Genomic DNA, 18773 nt, shown 5'->3' on the forward strand with positions numbered 1-18773 from the left:
TGGATCTTTGTGCACATTCAGTAGCAGCGACGTTGACTTGTTGTTGGGGTCAAGACTGAAATTTTCATTGCTGACATCAGACGTGGCTGTTACCTGGTGCTCCGAACGTGTGGTGTTCACCGCTGCAGGTGGCTAACATGAGGAACAGGATTGATGACAAGAAACATATGCAAAGTCCAAAGTACTGCGGGGAGTAGAGTGACTAAGAAGTCAAGAGTCAGGATCTCTGAGGATTCCCATACAGGTATACTGACCCACAAGAGGCTGCATTTTTAGTACAGATGTGTACAGGTTGGAGTCCAAAACAGAACTAACTGGTGAGGTTGAGATGGGGTTTTTTTAAAGTGCAGCAGAGGAAGTGAGGTCATTATGACTGGAACCGGAAGTGATATCATGGGGCTCGTAGCTGAGCGGGGAGTCTTCTGAACCGGAAGTAACGTCATGGGCCTCCTGACAGGAAGTGACATCATGGAGGTCAAATGGAATTTCTCCTAATGGGCCTGCAGTGGAATTAGAGAAAGGATCAGTGCACCTCTCCACTCCTTGGTCTGGTGTGGAGTTACCTTCCTTCGAGCCCTTTAGCTGCCTCCCATATTCACGTGTGTGACATTGCCCATGTTTCAGCTCCGTACATCATGGCTGGTCTTACCATTGGTTTCAAATACGTTACCTTTAACCTTCGCCTTGATTCTCCATTTTCCCAATAGTCTTGATGTGTTCTTCTAATTGTTCCATCCACACTGCACTCTCTGGGTTATTGTTACACCCAGTTCTCCATCTTGGCCTACCACTGATCTGAGATATTTAAACTTCTCCACTCTTTTCAATGGCTCTCCCATCAGGCGAACTTCTTAATCCTAATCCTCATTAAACCTCAAGTCATTTTTGCCTTCTTCTTCCTTTTTATCTTCAATCCCCCTGTCTTCCAAAGTTCTTTTCCCTTCTTCCAGCTCCCATTCTAATTCCTCCTTTCTGGTGCTACAAAACAAAATATCATCAGCAAAAAGCCTGCTTAGTGTCAGAGAGCTCTGTGTCAGTCGTAGGTCATGGAGCCTCCAACAGGATAAGGAGCCAGGATCTCCGAGGATTTGCACACAGTAATTAATAATAATAAAGTATCTACAGTACAGGCCAAAAGTTTGGACCCACCTCCTCATTCAATGTGTTTCATGACCATTTACAGCACTCCATCACTCTCCTTCTTGGTCAAATAGCCCTTACACAGCCTGGAGGTGTGTTTGGGGTCATTGTCCTGTTGAAAAATAAATGATCGTCCAACTAACCTGACTTCTGCACAACACAACTGCTGGTCCCAACCCCATTGATAAAGCAAGAAATTCCACTAAATAACCCTGATAAGGCACACCTGTGAAGTGAAAACCATTTCAGGTGACTACCTGTTGAAGCTCATCGAGAGAATGCCAAGCAGAGCAAAGGGTGGCTATTTTGAAGAAACTAGAATATAAAACATGTTTTCAGTTATTTCACCTTTTTTTGTTAAGTACATAACTCCACATGTGTTCATTCAGAGTTTTGATGCCTTCAGTGAGAATCTACCAATGTAAATGGTCATGAAAATAAAGAAAACACATTGAATGAGGAGGGGTGTCCAAACTTTTGGCCTCTATCTATCTATCTATCTATCTATCTATCTATCTATCTATCTATCTATCTATCTATCTATCTATCTATCTATCTATCTATTATTTAGTGCCTTTCATATCTATCTATCTATCTATCTATCTATCTATCTATCTATCTATCTATCTATCTATCGATTTGTGAAACGGAGCCATGTGATTATTGTTGCTATGTCTGATTGGTGAAACAGTCATGCAGTAGATCCAATGGCGGCTTCTCTCTGGCAAAAATACATAATGGAAATGGAAAATGGAAAAAAGTAACGATTCGAGTGTTGCCTAATGTAGCGGAGTAAGAGTAGCATTGTATATCTGAGTAGCACCAAACTAACATCATTCTGGACAAAACTTTTTAAGTCCCTTTCAGACAGCCGTGGGGTCATAATCACTCCTAACCCACTAACAGCTGTGTCAGGTGGGCTACCAGAGGGGCTTAAAGTGGAGAAGGACAAACAAACTGTGATCGCCTTCACTACACTATTGGCACGCAGACTTATTTTGCTCAGCTGGAAGAATCCTAACTTTCCTCTTTTAAGTCATTGGGTAACTGATGTTTTATATTATTTGAAATTGGAAAAAATTAAATTATCAGTTAAAGGATCCGTGCAGAACTTTTTCAAAACCTGGCAGGATCTAATCAGTAATATTTTAGAATAAGCTCTTAAAGCACTGAGGAAATAATTCTCTTCGCATTTCTTTTTTTGTTTATCTGCCAATTAAACTCATCAATTTCTGTATTTTTACAAGCTTTAAGTTTTACTCCATTGGCCATGCTCTCTTTCTCAGAGGTGAGAGTTGGGTTGTTTTGTTTTCAATTCTATTTTTTGTAAAAATTGTTCTGTATGGAATGATTACTGTGGTGGGTTGGCGCCCTTGCCAATTTGTGAAAAAAACAGCATTTTGTATGTGAAGCTCAGGAAACATGAAATTTTGAGATCATTAATGATAGGGGTGACGTCATTTTCTCAATTTGCCAAAAATCTGAACAATTTGACATACAAAGTTTTTCTGACATTGGTTAGAGGCTGGATGTTTGTCATCCAAAAGCCCCAAAATTAGGTTTGAAATTTTCTTAGAGACCAAAGAATAGCTGCAAAAAATTAAAAAGAAATGCCAGATCATGACATCAGTGAACTGTTAGATAGATAGATAGATAGATAGATGGATGAGAAAGGCACTATATGATAGATAGATAGATAGATAGATAGAGTGAAAGGCACTATATGATAGATAGATAGATAGATAGATGGGTGAGAAAGGCACTATATGATAGATAGATAGATAGATGAAAGGTGCTATATGATAGATAGATAGATAGATAGATAAATAGATAGTGACTATGATGGACTTTCTGTAGATGTCATTCAAGCCCCAACCTATGTATCCTTGTGTTTCCCAAACGGTCTTTCTGACATGCCAGTGTGTTTATGACTCATTGAGAGGGGATTTTGTATGATCATCAAAGTGGGGTGTGGGGGTCCAGCATGATCAACAGAGGGTCAGAATGGGGTTTTGCCTGGCGTTGGCTGCAGCCCACCTGAGATGCCACCAGGTTTGAAAACTCTGCTATAAGCTGTCATATTCACAGGTTAACTATGAGTTTGAGCAGGTGGCGGGTAAGAAAGCCATCTGGGCGTTTTTGTTTGTGAAAGGCACTATATGATAGATAGATAGATGGGTGAGAAAGGCACTATATGATAGATAGATAGATAGATAGATAAGACTTTATTGTCTGTGCCCCAAAGGGGTCACAGAAATTTCCCTTTTGATACGCTCATGAGACAAACAGACCAAAAAAATACAAATATAAGCAAACCATAGAAAATACCTACTTCATCTGATTCAGAACAGATACTGCTGAGGGTACAAAAGATTTCTTGTATGCATTCTTCCGCGCCAATGGAGTTTTATATCTCCTACCTAATGGCAGCAATCTAAAGAACGCATTAAGAGGGTGAGAGACATCCTTCACAATCATGGTTGCCTTCCTCAACAGTGCATGGTTGTGCAGTTCAGAAAGGGGAGTTTGAGGTAATCCAATTATTTTGGAAGCCTGGTTAACTACACGACACAGTTTTGTTCTATGTTTAACGGTTAATAAATTGTACCAAGATAAGTAATTAAAAGTGAGAACAGATTCAATAAGTGATCTATAAACCAGCGTTAAAACCTCCTTGCTAACATGAAAGGCTCTAAGTTGCCTTAGTAGATGGCGGTGCTGCTGTGCCTTCTTATGTACAGCATCTGCATGCCTCATGAAAGACAGACAGGTGTCAATCTCTGTCCCGAGGTATTTAAAAGTCTGAACCTGCTCCACCAACTGACCCTGGATACTAAGTGGCTGGAACAGCAGTGATGGAGCCTGTCCTTTGGGGCCACAACACAGTTCCTTAGTTTTAGAAACATTTAACTCCAGTGAATTTTCTGCCAATAACTGAACCAGTCTCTGGACCTCCTGCTGATATGCAGAGAGGGCACAGGTATCAGTCATATGGGCCACCAGGGCCATGTCATCAGCATATTTATACAGTGTCATTGCTGCACTGCTGCAGGAAACATTGTTTATGTAGACAGAGAAAAGAAAAGGGGATAGAAGACATCCATGAGGAAGGCCTGCGTTTAAAACGGATGTGCTAGGACTTATACCATTTAAAAACACCTGCTGTGGTCTTTCCGTTAAAATTTTTTTTACCCATAAAATCAGCATGGGATGTACCTGAAAGTCAGAGAGGCGGTATAGCAGAATATCTCTCTGAACAGTATTAAAAGCAGAAGATAAATCCATGAATAAAATCCTTGTATGTGGATGTACCGAATCCATTTGTCTAGTAACAGTATCTAAAAGTGTAAGACATGCATCCTCCACTCCACGCTTTGCTTTATATGCACACTGGAGTGGGTCAAGTTTGTCCGACAACATGCTGGAGAGATAATCACTATAATTGGTGACTTGATTGATTGGACATACAGTATATAATTGGTTCCTGCCTTGTGCCCTGTGTTGACTGGGATTGGCTCCAGCACACCCCGTGACCCTGTGTTCGGATTTAATGGGTTGGAAAATGGATGGATGGATGGAATGATTATAATAAAATCAATAAAAATAATTTTGAAAATAGTATTCATTACTTAAACGAAATTAACAATTTATCTGTAAAATGTAACATGCATACTTTAATGCATTTCATCATGAAAGTGATATCAAATATAAATCTAAGGATTCTAAATGAGCAGAGACCGGGACCCGGAGCACACTGAGGAATCCCAGCAGGAAAACATGCAAACTCCAGGCAGGGAATACCAGTGACGTGACTCCCTAGGAGACAGCAGACCTACCGCTCCGCCACCATGTCACCCCCATGTGTGTAATTATTAACAGTATTCATTATTTAAATGAAATTAACGATTTATCTGTAAAATGTAACATACATACTTTAATGCATTTCTTCATTAAAGTGATATCAAGTATAAATCAAAGGATTCTAAATGTGCAGAGAATTGGAATATCAGACATTTAATGTGCTCAGTGTGGTGATCTATTGCTGTTTGCTGCTGCTGGAAGTCCCAGAGAAAAAAGACGGCACAGAAGACGATATGTGAGACTTTTAAAATGTATCGTGTCGTTACGATCGGGAATATGCAACCACGAATATATTTGTATGTCGCCATTTTGCTTCACCACATCGAACCATTGATCAAACGTCGAAGCGCGCACATCGATCTTGTACACTGAAAAAAGTAAGGTAATGATTCACACTTCATATTTTCAGTCTGAACCAATATAATTCTTTTTAGCTTATTGATCCCACAATTTTTAAGGTGAGTCAAATCATTTAGAGTGATTGGGTGCAATTCACTTGTTTTATACTGAAGTAAGTCTATTTTTTAACTTGTTCTTCTTTTTTGGCAGTTGGAAAGCCATCACACTGGAAAGTTTGACCGGAAGAAAATACAAACACAGCACACAAACAACCTAATATTAAGTTAACTGAAATAGGATTTTTACGTTTATTCCCTCCACCATAACTTTCTTTGCTGCGGTGGGTTGGCGCCCCGCCCATGGTTTGTTTCCTGCCTTGCACCCTGTGTTGTCTGGGATTGGCTCCAGTGGATCCCTGTGACCGTGTGGTTGGGATATACCGGGTTGGATAATGGATGGATGACCTACTTTGGTACAAACAATTATTTTTACTTTGATTGAGATCTGAAACCAAATATTTCAAGCTACAACACTAAATGGCTAATCTTAAGTTGCTTGAAAGAGAAAATTTACGTTGAATGAACAACATCAATGTTAGACTTTTTTCAGTGTAGGATACTCAAAGTGGCTTTCTGACGCATGTAGATAGTGTGACGAGTGCCTCGGGTTGCTACCCAGCCGGGACGCCCAGGAGGATCGGAGGAGGGCTTGCGCCTTCTCCAGACCAAGAGGGGGTGACCGCCCTGGTTGCTTTGGGACCACAGGTAGAGCGCTTGGAAGCTCAACCTTGTAGGGGCCCGTGGTCGCCACCAGGGGGCGCCTCAATGCCTAGAGAGCCCTGGACCTCAGCACTTCCGCCACACCCGGAAGTGCTGGGGGGAAGAGGATCGGGGACATCCGGAGTGCATCCGGGTATGCAGCCGGTGCTTCCGCCACACAGGGGCGCGTTGGCGGAAGGTTACTGGAAGGCACCTGGAGCACAACCGGGTGGTTATAAAAAGGGCCGCCTCCCTTCATTCAAGGCTGGAGTCGGGAGGAGAAAGACTAAGCTAGGTGGAGAGAGAGTGGAGGCGGCCTGAAGAGACGAGGCTGAGTGTGAGAGGCCTGGACTTTTTGGACTATAAATTTCTGAGGACCTGCTCAGAGGACGCGTCAAATGAATGTAGGGAACGTGTGGCAGCCATGATGTGTGCGCGTACGCGTTCTGAGCGTGAAGTATAAACGAGCCCTTACACTTTAGGCTCAGACCTTTGGTGGACTCCATGGGTGGCTTTTGACTTTTAGATTTTTTTGTTTTTTTGAGATTTTTAAGCAGACAAATCACAAGAAGGAGTGCGTATATGTAGGGCGGGTATTGTGATGGGGTCAAGCTTTCAAAATCACAGCTGGGCGTAGGCGACGGGTTCATCGCGTTTCTTTTCTGTTTTAGCTGAGTGACACCGTTTTCAGTGGGCGCTACATCCTCCTCCTAATGGGGATGTTCTCAGTCTACACGGGCCTCATTTACAACGATTGCTTCTCTAAAAGCTTCTCCATCTTTGCTTCAGCCTGGAATGTGAGAGCGATGTTCCAGCCGACCGGCCCGTGGACGTGAGTGTGTCAAGACATTTACTTTCGTATGCTTTAAGTTTGCTGCCTTATAAAAACAATCTTACCTGATGTTTTTTTCTTTCCCCCACCCCTAAGCAACTACACGGTTCATAGTTCAGTCACACTGCAACTGGACCCGGTCAGCCCAGGGGTCTTTTCAGGATCTCCATATCCATTTGGCATCGACCCTGTGAGTATCATCTTCAAATCCATCTAATCCACATAAACAAAAATGTAAACTGTATGTCTGTTTGCCAGTTTCCACCATTTTGAATGTGCGTTACTGTTGGTCCAACTTATTTTATTGGCTGTTTTGTGTAATTGGTGTCTAATGAGAAGGGGGCAACCCAAAGTCAGTTTAGCATTAATTTTGTAAAAATGTATGAGAAACGAAACTTGGGTGTTGTTCTCATCTTTACCTTTTATTTTGTGATGTTATTGTTATATGTAAATATATATAAACTAGTAATGGCGTACTGCGTAATAACGTGCAGTGAATACACTTGACTTTTCCATTCCTAGTTTTTATCCTCTTTCTCTGTACGTTTAGCATTCGTTTGCTCAGAGGTTGATGCGCTTGCTGCTTCCTAAGCAGCTCTTCTTTTCTCCACCCTAGCTGTCCACTTCTTTTCTCCTTTAGTCGGCATCTTTTCACGTTAAAACTGATTAAGTTAGTTTTTGTGTTGCAATTACTTAGTACATTTTCTTAAATTTTTCACTTAAGCTGGCACTTAAGTCTTTAATCTGCCTCACGAATGATTAGCGAAGGTGGGTAATGAATGAGAACGGCGCCCATACGCATGCGCCACACGGCCGCCCTGCTGCGTGCTGCCGAGAGTTGATTCTACAATAAAATAAAATAAAAATAAAAAGAGTAATAAAAATCATTAAAATCCGAAAGAGGATAGTAGACGTCACGTAGTGTATGTGTACCAAATTTCAAGTCAATAGGTGAAGCAGTTTGCAAGCTACAGGTGATTTAAAATCCTGGACAGACAAACGAACAGACACGGTAGTGTATTATAGAAGAAGATATGGCAAAGAGTAGTGGAAGCTCGGTGATGGTGAGGTGATGATTAGCGAGCAGCAGTCTGGTCTCATGCCATGAAAGACCACCACAGATGTGATGTTCGCTCTGAAGGTGTTGATGGAGAAGTAGAGAGAAGGCCAGAAGGAGTTACATTGCGTCTTTGTGGACCTGGAGAAAGCAGGGTGCCTTGAGAGGAGCTGTGGTACTGTATGAGGAAGTCGGGAGTGGCAGAGAAGTACGTAAGAGTGGTACAGGATATGTACGAGGGACATGTGACAGTGGTGAGGTCTGCTGTAGGAGTGACGGAGGTGGGATGACATCAGGGATCGGCTCTGAGCCCTTTCTCATTTATAATGGTAATGGACAGGCTGACTGACGAGATTAGTCAGGAGTCCCCGTGGACTGTGATGTTTGCTGATGACATTGTGATCTGTAGTGAGAGTAGGGAGCAGGCTGAGGAGACCCTGGAGAGGTGGAGATATGAGAGGAGAGGAATGAAGGTCAGTAGGAAAAAGACAGAATACATAGAGTATGTATGAATGAGAGGGAGCTCAGTGGAATGGTGAGGATGAAAGGAGTAGAGTTGGTGAAGGTGGAGGAGTTTAAATACTTGGGATCAACAGTACAGAGTAATGGGGATTGTGGAAGAGAAGTGAAGAAGAGAGTGCAGGCAGGGTGGAGTGGGTGGAGAAGAGTGACAGGAGTGATTTGTGACAGCCGTATATCAGCAAGAGTGACAGGGAAGGTCTACAGGACAGAAGTGAGACCAGCTCTCTTATATGGGCTGGAGACGGTGACACATGAGACAGAGCTGCAGGTGGCAGAGATGAAGATGTTAAGATTTGCGTTGGGTGTGACGAGGATGGACAGGATTAGGAATGAGGACATTAGAAGGTCAGCTCAGGTGGGACGGTTGGGAGACAAAGTCAGAGAGATGAGATTGCGTTGGTTTGGACATGTGCTGATGAGAGATGAGGGTTATAATGGGAGAAGGGTGATAATGATAGAGCTGCCAGGGAAGAGGAGAAGAGGCAGGACTAAGAGAAGGATTATGGATGTGCTGAGAGAGGACATGAAGGTGGTGGGTGTGACTGAGTAAGATAACGAGGACAGGAAGATATGGAACAAAATGATCCGCTGTGGTGACCCCTAAAGGGAGCAGCTGAAAGAAGAAGAAGATTGTTGTATGTAACGGGACAAAATTTGGGCCACTGGTCGAGGGCAGTGGTGGTCTACTCTGTGGTGGTCAAACGTAGAGATAGGAATTTCAGAGCACTGTGTATGAAATGAATTGCTGACATGACTTTTCACATAATACTAATAATAAGAAGAAGAATTCTTTACATTTTGTGATGGATACCCGGGCGTCAGCAAGCCCAAACATAAACATGAACACAGAATCACAGTCCTGGGTTGTTTATTAACAACAAATACCTCCAGCATGGTACAAAAGCACAAGTCACAGGTTTTCTCTCTTCCCAATATCTCTCTCTTTCTCACCACTGCACTGCCCTCCTCCAGTCAAGTGTTGCCTCTCTACCTCCCAGCTCCGATTCACCTGGATAAGGGAGTGTGCCCGATCGAAGTACTTCCGGGTCACATTGAAGTCCCTCATCACCGTAGGGAGCTTGTTTCCCTGCAGAACCCTCTTGCGGCACCTCGTGATTCCAGCAGGGCTGTCCTGCCAGACTTCATTTACCAGCATGCCCTACTGACTTCCCACGGGGCAATGACAACCAGGACTTCTGCCATTTAGCATGCTGGCGGAATAAAAAACCCACAGCAATATCTTCTCTTTCCGGTCCTTCTTTCCGGGTTTTCTTCTGGCCGGGATGCCCATCCAGCCCACGTGGCATCTACAATTTATATAACAACTTTTTCTCACAACTTAGTGGGGGGAGCCACTTCAACCAACACTAATATGCAGCACCCACCTGCATGAAGCGACGGCAGCCATTTTTGTGTCAGTGTGCTCACCACACATTAACTGTTAGGTGGTGAAGGGGTGAGAGAGCCAATCAGAGACAAGGGATGACCAGGCTGTGGTGGGCAACTTAGCCAGGACATTGGGATACCCCCTACTCTTTATGAAGGATGCCCAAGGATCTTTACTGACTCAAGACCTCGGTTTTATGTCCCATCTGAAGGACTGCGCCATTTTTAAAGTATAGTGTCCTCGTCACCACACTGGGTGCATTGGGATCCACATGCAGACCACAGGGTAAACGCCCCCTGCTGGCCTCACCAACATGTCTTCTTGCAGTAACTCAAGCTTGTTGGTCTCCCATCCAAGTACAGGCTGAGCTTCAGGTGGGTGACCTCTTCTGAAGTGCATTTATCAAAGGCTAACCTTACAGTTTCGTAAAAGCCAATGCTATTGCACACTGCATGTTGTTACTAAGTGTGATATAGATGAGCCACGATGAAAGCGAATGAAATGCAATACTGTAGCTCATGGTGGGTCGCTACTCAGAATATGGCAAAAAGAGAACAATCAAGGACGGCGCCGGTAACTTTCACTTTTCTTGATGGTGGACAACTCAACTTTTACACTTTTAGGCTTTGATGCTAATGTAAACGTGATTTGTTGCCATTTTAAATCATCAAATCCAACAGCATCACTGGCATGGTTTTCTGTAATATGGAGACCTGTCAGGTCTCTTTTTATGTCTACATTGACTCCGACGCTATCCATGAAAGGCCACAGAATCTCCATCCTGACTCTTTAAAGTATGTGCTGATCTCCCATCAGCCCCTGCTCACTCCTGCTGACTGCTGGGAGCTGAAGTCCTAATGATGGTGTTGCCACAGTTCCACCCCAATGACAGGCTTTCTTATTGGACAACAATAGACAACAACAGCAACCATTTTTACCAGCCACAGAAAATAAATCCAGCACTGATATGAACTGGGAAGAAAACATGACTGGCCTTTGTTATTCCCAGCCTCAAAACTGAACAGCACCAGTATCATCATACTGACACAATGCCCCATGCAGTCAAGCGCTAACACCTCAGTGGTCTCCTTATTTTTATTTTTACTAAGAAAGTTTGTGCCGCCTTTGTCAAGCCCTCCTCATCTAACTGATAAAAATCTTTCCCCACCATTCAGACGTCTATATCAGACTCCACCTAGTTAACTATTTAGCTCCACTTAGCCACTTTCAGTCACACACTTATCTCCACCAAACCAGCTGCCAATCAAACATCTACCCCACCCAGTCAAACATCTAGCGCCACCCAGTCCACTGCTAGTCAAATGTATATCCCCTCCCATGCCACTACCAGTCAAGCATCTTGCCCCACTCATTTTGATGCCAATCAAATATATCTAGCTCCACCCAGCCTACTTTCAGTCAAACACTTATCCTCACCCATCCTGCTACCAATCAAAAATCTAACCCAATACAGTCAAACATCTAACTCCACCCAGCTTACTGCCAGTCACCAATCTAGCCCCATCCAGCCTGCTGTCAATTAAACATAAAGCACTACAAAATCAAATATTTAGCTCCACCCAGTCTACTCTCAGTCTCTTATCCCCATCCAATCAAACATCTACTCCCACGAGTCCCACCCAGCATGTCATATATACCAGTCATATATCTAACTCCTTGCCTTTTGCCAGTCAAACATCTAGTTCCACCCATCCTGTTGTCAGATAAACATTTAGCCCCACCCAATCAAATATTTAGCTCCACACAGCATAAGTGCAACGTTTATCCCCGCCCATCCTGCTGCCAGTTAAACTTCAAGCTCCAACCAGTTAACTATATAGTTCCTCCCATCCAATTTCAGTCACACACTTATTCCCACCAAACAATCTACCAATCAAACATCTACCCCCACCCAGTTAAACATCTAGTGCCACCCAGCCTACTGCCAGTCAAATATATATCCCCTCCCATGCCACTACCAGTCAAGCATCTTGCCCCACTCAGTTTGATGCCAATCAAATATATAGTCCCATCCAGCCTACTGTCAGTTAAACAACAAGCTCCACCCAGTTAAATTTTGAACTCCCCCCAGACTACTTTCAGTCAAACACTTATCCTCACCCAACCTGCAGCCTTTCAAACATCTACCCCCACCCAGTCAAACATCTAACTCCACCCAGCATGCTGCCAGTCACGAATCTAGCCCCATCCAGCCTGCTGTCAATTATACATAAAGCTCCACAAAATTAAATATTTAGCTCCACCCAGCCCACTCTCACTTATCCCCATCCAATCAAACATCTACTCTCACCGAGTCCAACATGTAGCTTCACCCAGCCTGGTACCAGTCATATATCTAGCTCCACCTAGCCTGCTGCCAGTCAAACATCTAGCCCCACCCATCCTGTTGTCAGATAAACATTTAGCCCCACTCAATCAAATATTTAGCTCCCCACAGCACACCGTTAGTGCAATGTTTATCTCCACCCACCCTGCTGCCAGTTAAACTTCAAGCTCCACCCAGTTAACTATTTAGCTCCACCCAGGCATTTTCTGTCACACACTTATCCCCACCAAACCAGCTACCAATCAAACACCTACTCCCACCCAGTCAAACATGTAGCTCCACCCAGCCTGCTGCCAGTCAAATATGTATCCCCGCCCATGTCACTACCAGTCAAGCATCTTGCCCCACTCAGTTTGATGCCAATCAAATATCTAGATCCCATCCAGCCTACTGTCAGTTAAACAACAAGCTCCACCCAGTTAAACATTTAGCTCCACCCAGCCTACTTTCAGTCAATCAATCATCTACTCTCATACAGACAAAACACATAACTTCACCCAGCATGTTACCAGTCAAATATCTGGACACATTCAGCTTGCTGCCAGTGAAACATTTCCTTCCACTCAACCTTCTGTTTGTCAAAAATCTTAGCTCCAAGCACACTGCTGGCAGTCAAACATCTAGCCCCATACAATCAAATATCTACTCCCCTGCCACTGCCAGTCAACATTTCGCCCCACCCTTTCAAATATTTAGCCTATCACAGCCTGCCTCTAGTCAAACATCTACCTGCACCTGCCCTGCTATCATTTAAACATTTATCCCCACCCATATCAGTTGGCCAAAGATTTATTCCAGCCCCTTCCACAGCCAGTCAAAAATGTACTCCCCCCCCAATCCTGCTGTCAGTAAAACATTTAGCTCCACAATTTCAAATATCTAGCCGCACTCAGTCTGCTGCCAGTCAAACATGAAGCCCCATCTGATGTACTGTCAGTCCGCCCAGTCTATTATCAGTTAAACGCTTATCCCTACAGAACCTGCTGCCAGTCAAACATCTAGCCCCACCCAGACAAACTTTGATCCCCTCCAGTCCTGCTGTCAGTTAAACATTTATCAGTGTCCTGCCCACTGCCAATCAAACATCTAACCCCACCCACCATGCCCACTCATCTCACCCTGCCCACTGTGAAGCACAAAGAGACAGTCATCTTTCAGCCTTTGCACTCTGCTGCAATATTTTCTAAAAAATCTATTAATGGGCGCTGACTACTTTATAACACTATAACGTTTAATAAAAAAAAATAATATTAATAATAATTACAGCACCTTCCACAGTTTTCATTTTCAGGCTTTTGGGAGTCCATTAGGTTTATTAGAGGGTCTCTAACCCTCACCAGACTCTCCCCATCTCTATTTTAAACCTTAATGACATTCTCAAAGCTGCTTGATCCAGTTCTGGGGCAGTAACTGGCACAATGCAGGGAGCGCCAGTCCACCACAGTGCCCAATCATGCACACTCAGGGCCAATCAGGAGTTGCTATTTGAATGTCTTTGCAAGGAAAATCAAACAGGCCACCTATTGTAGTAAAATACACAGAGACAGGGAGAACACGCCAAGCGCAAACAGACCACAACATGGTGAGGGATCAGAACTCAGGAGACAGCATCAATGAGGGAGCTGCCCTGACCCCTGAGCCCCCATAAAAACAGTCATAAATATGAAACGTGAATAAACAATAGTCTGAAGAGCCCCTCAGAAAAGGGAAATGGTGAAGAGTGAAATAAGAGCTCAGCAAAAGCCTAAGTGGCCATTCACCCCGTTATCTTTAAAAAGAAGGAAATCAAGCGAATTAAGAATTAGATAATGACACAAGAATGTGTGATATTGTAAAATCTGGGCACGCAGCAAAGAAAATGAAAGAGAATTAAATGTACGCTGTCGTCAGCAGAGTGAAATTACTGAGTGGAAGGTAGGCAGTAAAAAGCAGAAGCCCGCTGATTATGGGCTGTGTGACAGCGTCAAGGATCCTCATTACGGAGAAATGAGCTGGTAAAGGCGCCGACAATATGTTCATGTGCTTCATGAGCTGAAAAATGTGATGGAAAGCACCTTGAAAGAATGGGCAATGAGCGTAGAAGGAGTAAAGAGAGAGATAAAACACAGATGGGGAAGGTGAGGGGGGCACTCCATGAGCTAGTGGTCCAGTTGGGGGGGGTGCTGATGCTTCTCCTTGTGTTTAGATTCAGGACGGGACAGTTGACATGTCCAAAGGAATGATGTGACTCAACAAATTTAGAATTAGGGGGCAGTATGGATAGCTACCAGCAGGAGGCGCCACTTGCCAATTCTAATAAATTAACATTCGTGACGTTCTAAATGGTCGCCTGCCAGTGCAGTCTGTTGAGCTGATATGTGGACAAGTAAACCGAGACCAGGCAGGTCAATAATGTAGAAGAGCAGTTGTTACAGATAAGCCACACACAAGATGGCCTCAAAATAAACCTCAGTACTAAACAGGACCTCACTGGTCACTCAGAGAAAACAGGCCTGACCCCCAAACTCAAAAGAGTGGGCTTCCAAGTCCTGGTCAGGCTTTCAAAGTTCACAAATACCTTTAACTACCCATATTACAAAAAAAAATGTTCTTCAAGGGAGGACAAATCCATAAATCCCCTGGCTTCAAAAAATAAGGCAAGTAACATTATTTAAATAATTTATTCAGATAAATTATAAAATGGCCTTCATCCTTTCATTTTCTTTGGCTTATTCAGGTCCAGGTTGTGGGGGCCAGCAGTCTGAACAAAAACGCCCAGATGGCTTTCTTACCCGCCACCTGCTCAAACTCATAGTTAACCTGTGAATATGACAGCTTATAGCAGAGTTTTCAAACCTGGTGGCATCTCAGGTGGGCTGCAGCCAACGCCAGGCAAAACCCCACTCTGACCCTCTGTTGATCACGCTGGACCCCCACACCCCACTTTGATGATCATACAAAATCCCCTCTCAATGAGTCATAAACACACTGGCATGTCAGAAAGACCGTTTGGGAAACACAAGGATACATAGGTTGGGGCTTGAATGACATCTACAGAAAGTCCATCATAGTCACTATCTATCTATCTATCTATCTATCTATCTATCTATCTATCTATCTATCTATCTATCTATCTATCTATCTATCTATCTATCTATCTATCTATCTATCTATCTATCTATCTATCATATAGCACCTTTCATCTATCTATCTATCTATCTATCTATCTATCTATCTAACAGTTCACTGATGTCAAGATCTGGCATTTCTTTTTAATTTTTTGCAGCTAGTCTCTAAGAAAATTTCAAACATAATTTTGGGGCTTTTGGATGACAAACATCCAGCCTCTAACCAACCAACCAACCAACCATTTTCTAACCCGCTGAATCCAAATACAGGGTCACGGGGGTCTGCTGGAGCCAATCCCAGCCAACACAGGGCACAAGGCAGGAACCAATCCTGGGCAGGGTGCCAACCCACTGCAGGACACACACAAACACACCCACACACCAAGCACACACTAGGGCCAATTCAGAATCGCCAATCCTCCTAACCTGCATGTCTTTGGATTGTGGGAGGAAACCGGAGCGCCCGGAGGAAACCCACGCAGACACGGGGAGAACATGCAAACTCCACGCAGGGAGGACCCGGGAAGCGAACCACTACCACTGCGCCACCGTGCCACCGTGCCGCCCAGCTTCTAACCAGTGTCAGAAAAACTTTGTATGTCAAATTGTTCAGGTTTTTGGCAAATTGAGAAAATTATGTCGCCCCTATCATTAATGATCTCAAAATTTCATGTTTCCTGAGCTTCACATACAAAATGCTGTTTTTTTTCACAAATCGGCAACACCTGCCATTTAAATCACGCAGTCACAGCATTTAAATCACATGATCGTAACCCGACGTTTTCATTGGTAGGCGGTCCTTCTTCATTGACCAGTGGAGTTGCTCGGTTTTGTCTTGCGATATGTCAAATACTGTGTACATGTAATCTTCTTCCATCCTGCTATGACTGGAATGAAGACATATTTGGCTGTCACCACTACCTTATAACATCAGGAAAGACCTGGTAACTCTGAAAACTAAAAAGAACTCAATTTTGAAAAAAAATGGCAGTTACGAGGTTGTTCCATCACACGTGAGATTTATCTCAGCCCCATCCTGCTGCCAGTCAAACATTTAGCTCCAGCCAGCCCGCTGCCAGTCACACACAGAGCTCCCAGCCTGCTGTGCTTTCATTTAGATATTTAGCCCCACCCACCCAGCTGTCAGTCACACATCGTCTTCCACCCAGTTTGATACCACACACTCTGTGGCACACTCATAGACAGCCGCCTATTGGGTGCTGGTTATCATCATCATTATTATTATTACTTATTATTTGGCTAACACCTTTATCCAAGGCAACTTGCAACACTTGAGATTCAATTGATTACAGTCCTTTTTTTTTTGTTGATTACAAGCCTGACATTTGCTGTTGGTCACACGGTGCCACAGGTGGCATTTCAACTCACAACCTCAGGTTTTGAAGTCCAAAGCTTTAATCACCACACCACACTGCCTGGTGTCAGTCAAACATTAGCCAGCCTGCTGCTGGTCCAATGCCTTTCCACACCCAGTCTGCTGCCACACCCTCATCTTGCCACATTCACCCACTCTGTGGAGTGCTGCTGCCTGATGGGCACAGACTGATGTCATTTTTTTTTTTTTCATTGACCCCAGTATAAGTAATGGTGCCCTTTGATGAACTGCTGCTTTGCCCAAGTTTATTTTCTGCCTCAACCCCCAGTCCATCCATGGTAGGTTTGATATCTTGGGTTCAGTAAATAGATAGAGAGCATCATACTTAACGTGATGTAGAAGAAACCTTTAAATAAAGTTCATAGGAATTACGAAAGGCTTAATTAAATTATCATCGCTGTGTAAATGCTGGCTCTCTACTTAATAAGCGACTCGGTGGCTGATTGCAGCTTTTAATGAGCCCCTCACTGAAGTGGCATCATTGATTAAATGTTTACGTATTATAAATCTGAATATAGATAAATGTTAATGAAGACTCTTTGGATGTGGAGAAGAAATTTTGTAAGTGACAGGTAATTGAAAGTAGGGTGGCACAGGAGAGTACAGGGGGTCCTCACCGAGTAACATCGGCCTTCAGAAGAAGGCCACCACTGCCTGGCGGCTCTGCAGTTAGTGCAGTGGGGTTACTGGTTTAGGAGTCCTGGGTTTCAATCCAAGCTTCTCACTGAGCCTGTGCAGTTTGCATGTTCTCCCCTTGTCCCATTTTTCTTTTTAAGCCATTTTCTTCACGCTAACTAAAGATGCACAGATTATGTTAACGGAATTATATAATAACTAGCTTTGTAAGACGGTGCTATAAAAAGCCCGGGGTCCTTGAAAAAAAATTGAAATGTAGAGATATCAGGTAATTCAAAGGAACTGGGCGTCTCTCTCCTAGGAGGATTCGTTTTGCCGCCGTGCTCACATCGCTTGTGCATCAGCGGCAGGAGGAAATGTTAAAGGGATATCTGTTTTGCCGATGTTAGCAGCCTAGCAACTTTGTCTTTCGTTGGAGGTTTCATTTTACTGACGTGTTGGCCCCACTTGTGTTATTAGCGGCTAAGCAAGTGTTTGTTTCCTCGGAGGCGGAGCCGTCATGCCGACTCCCCCTCTCGCTTCCGGGCTGGACAGACAGGCACACTTCCATGCAAAGACGTTTATATATAACATAGTGGCTAAATATGAGGGACTTTAGTGTGCCCAGCAATGGACTGGTGATTGTTTGCTGCCTTGTGCCCAAAGCTATCCGGTAGGCTGCGGCTCCCCATCTCACTGAATTGTAACAAGACGGATGGAAGAACAGAAGTGACATCGCAAAGTGACAAACAGCGGACTCTGAAAGCATTCCAAGTCCTTCACTTTCCTCTCTATTCTGTATCGTACTGTAGATTTAATTTGAAAGGGGTACATTTGCCATCTTTAGAACTGGGCAAACACTTGGAAAATGCAATTCAGTGTAGAAAAGTTGCGTTGATTTGTTAATTTTGACTTGAGTGTATGGAATGTTACCTGTTTGTAATTAAAATCAATAAAAAGAATTAAAAAAAAAAAACGTATAAAGCGTGATACGTGGGCATGTCGATTATAAATACAAGATGGGAGACACCAAGCTATAGGAAGCAACCTGTGGAAAGGGCTGAGGGGTTCATGTTGATCCATCGTTTACCTGAGCCCTCCCACAGTCGTTCGCTGTAATAAGAATATAAGTTTAATGTCACTGTGCTCTATACAATAACCTTTATATATAATTTGATACTATCCGTATATATGGTGTTCACGTCAATACCTCGATTCCATGCAAGTTAGAACCATGCAATGGGACTCTGCCTCTGTAGTTAGAACATAACATGGCAAACGCAGACGCGGTATTGAATGATTGGCTAAGAAAGGACAGTCGAGTATAGTAAGTCGGTGTTGGTTCGAGCAGATAACAGTAAGTTCGGTTGGTTTCTGGAACGTTGGTTTGGTGAGGCGTACTTTCCAGGACT

General features: G+C 43.6%; 1 protein-coding gene across 1 annotated transcript in view; it reads left to right on the forward strand.

Moving 5' to 3' along the window:
• The window catches only part of si:ch73-173p19.2 (V-type proton ATPase 116 kDa subunit a1), a 165890-nt gene that overhangs the window by 103197 nt on the left and 43920 nt on the right, over positions 1-18773 (forward strand). The window contains exons 12-13 of the mRNA XM_039754151.1: positions 6770-6930; positions 7027-7120. Of these exons, the coding sequence (XP_039610085.1) occupies positions 6770-6930; positions 7027-7120 (255 nt within the window). The remainder of the gene's footprint in view (positions 1-6769; positions 6931-7026; positions 7121-18773) is intronic.

Source organism: Polypterus senegalus, chromosome 5 (assembly GCF_016835505.1).
Source record: "Polypterus senegalus isolate Bchr_013 chromosome 5, ASM1683550v1, whole genome shotgun sequence".
Lineage (NCBI taxonomy): Eukaryota > Metazoa > Chordata > Cladistia > Polypteriformes > Polypteridae > Polypterus > Polypterus senegalus.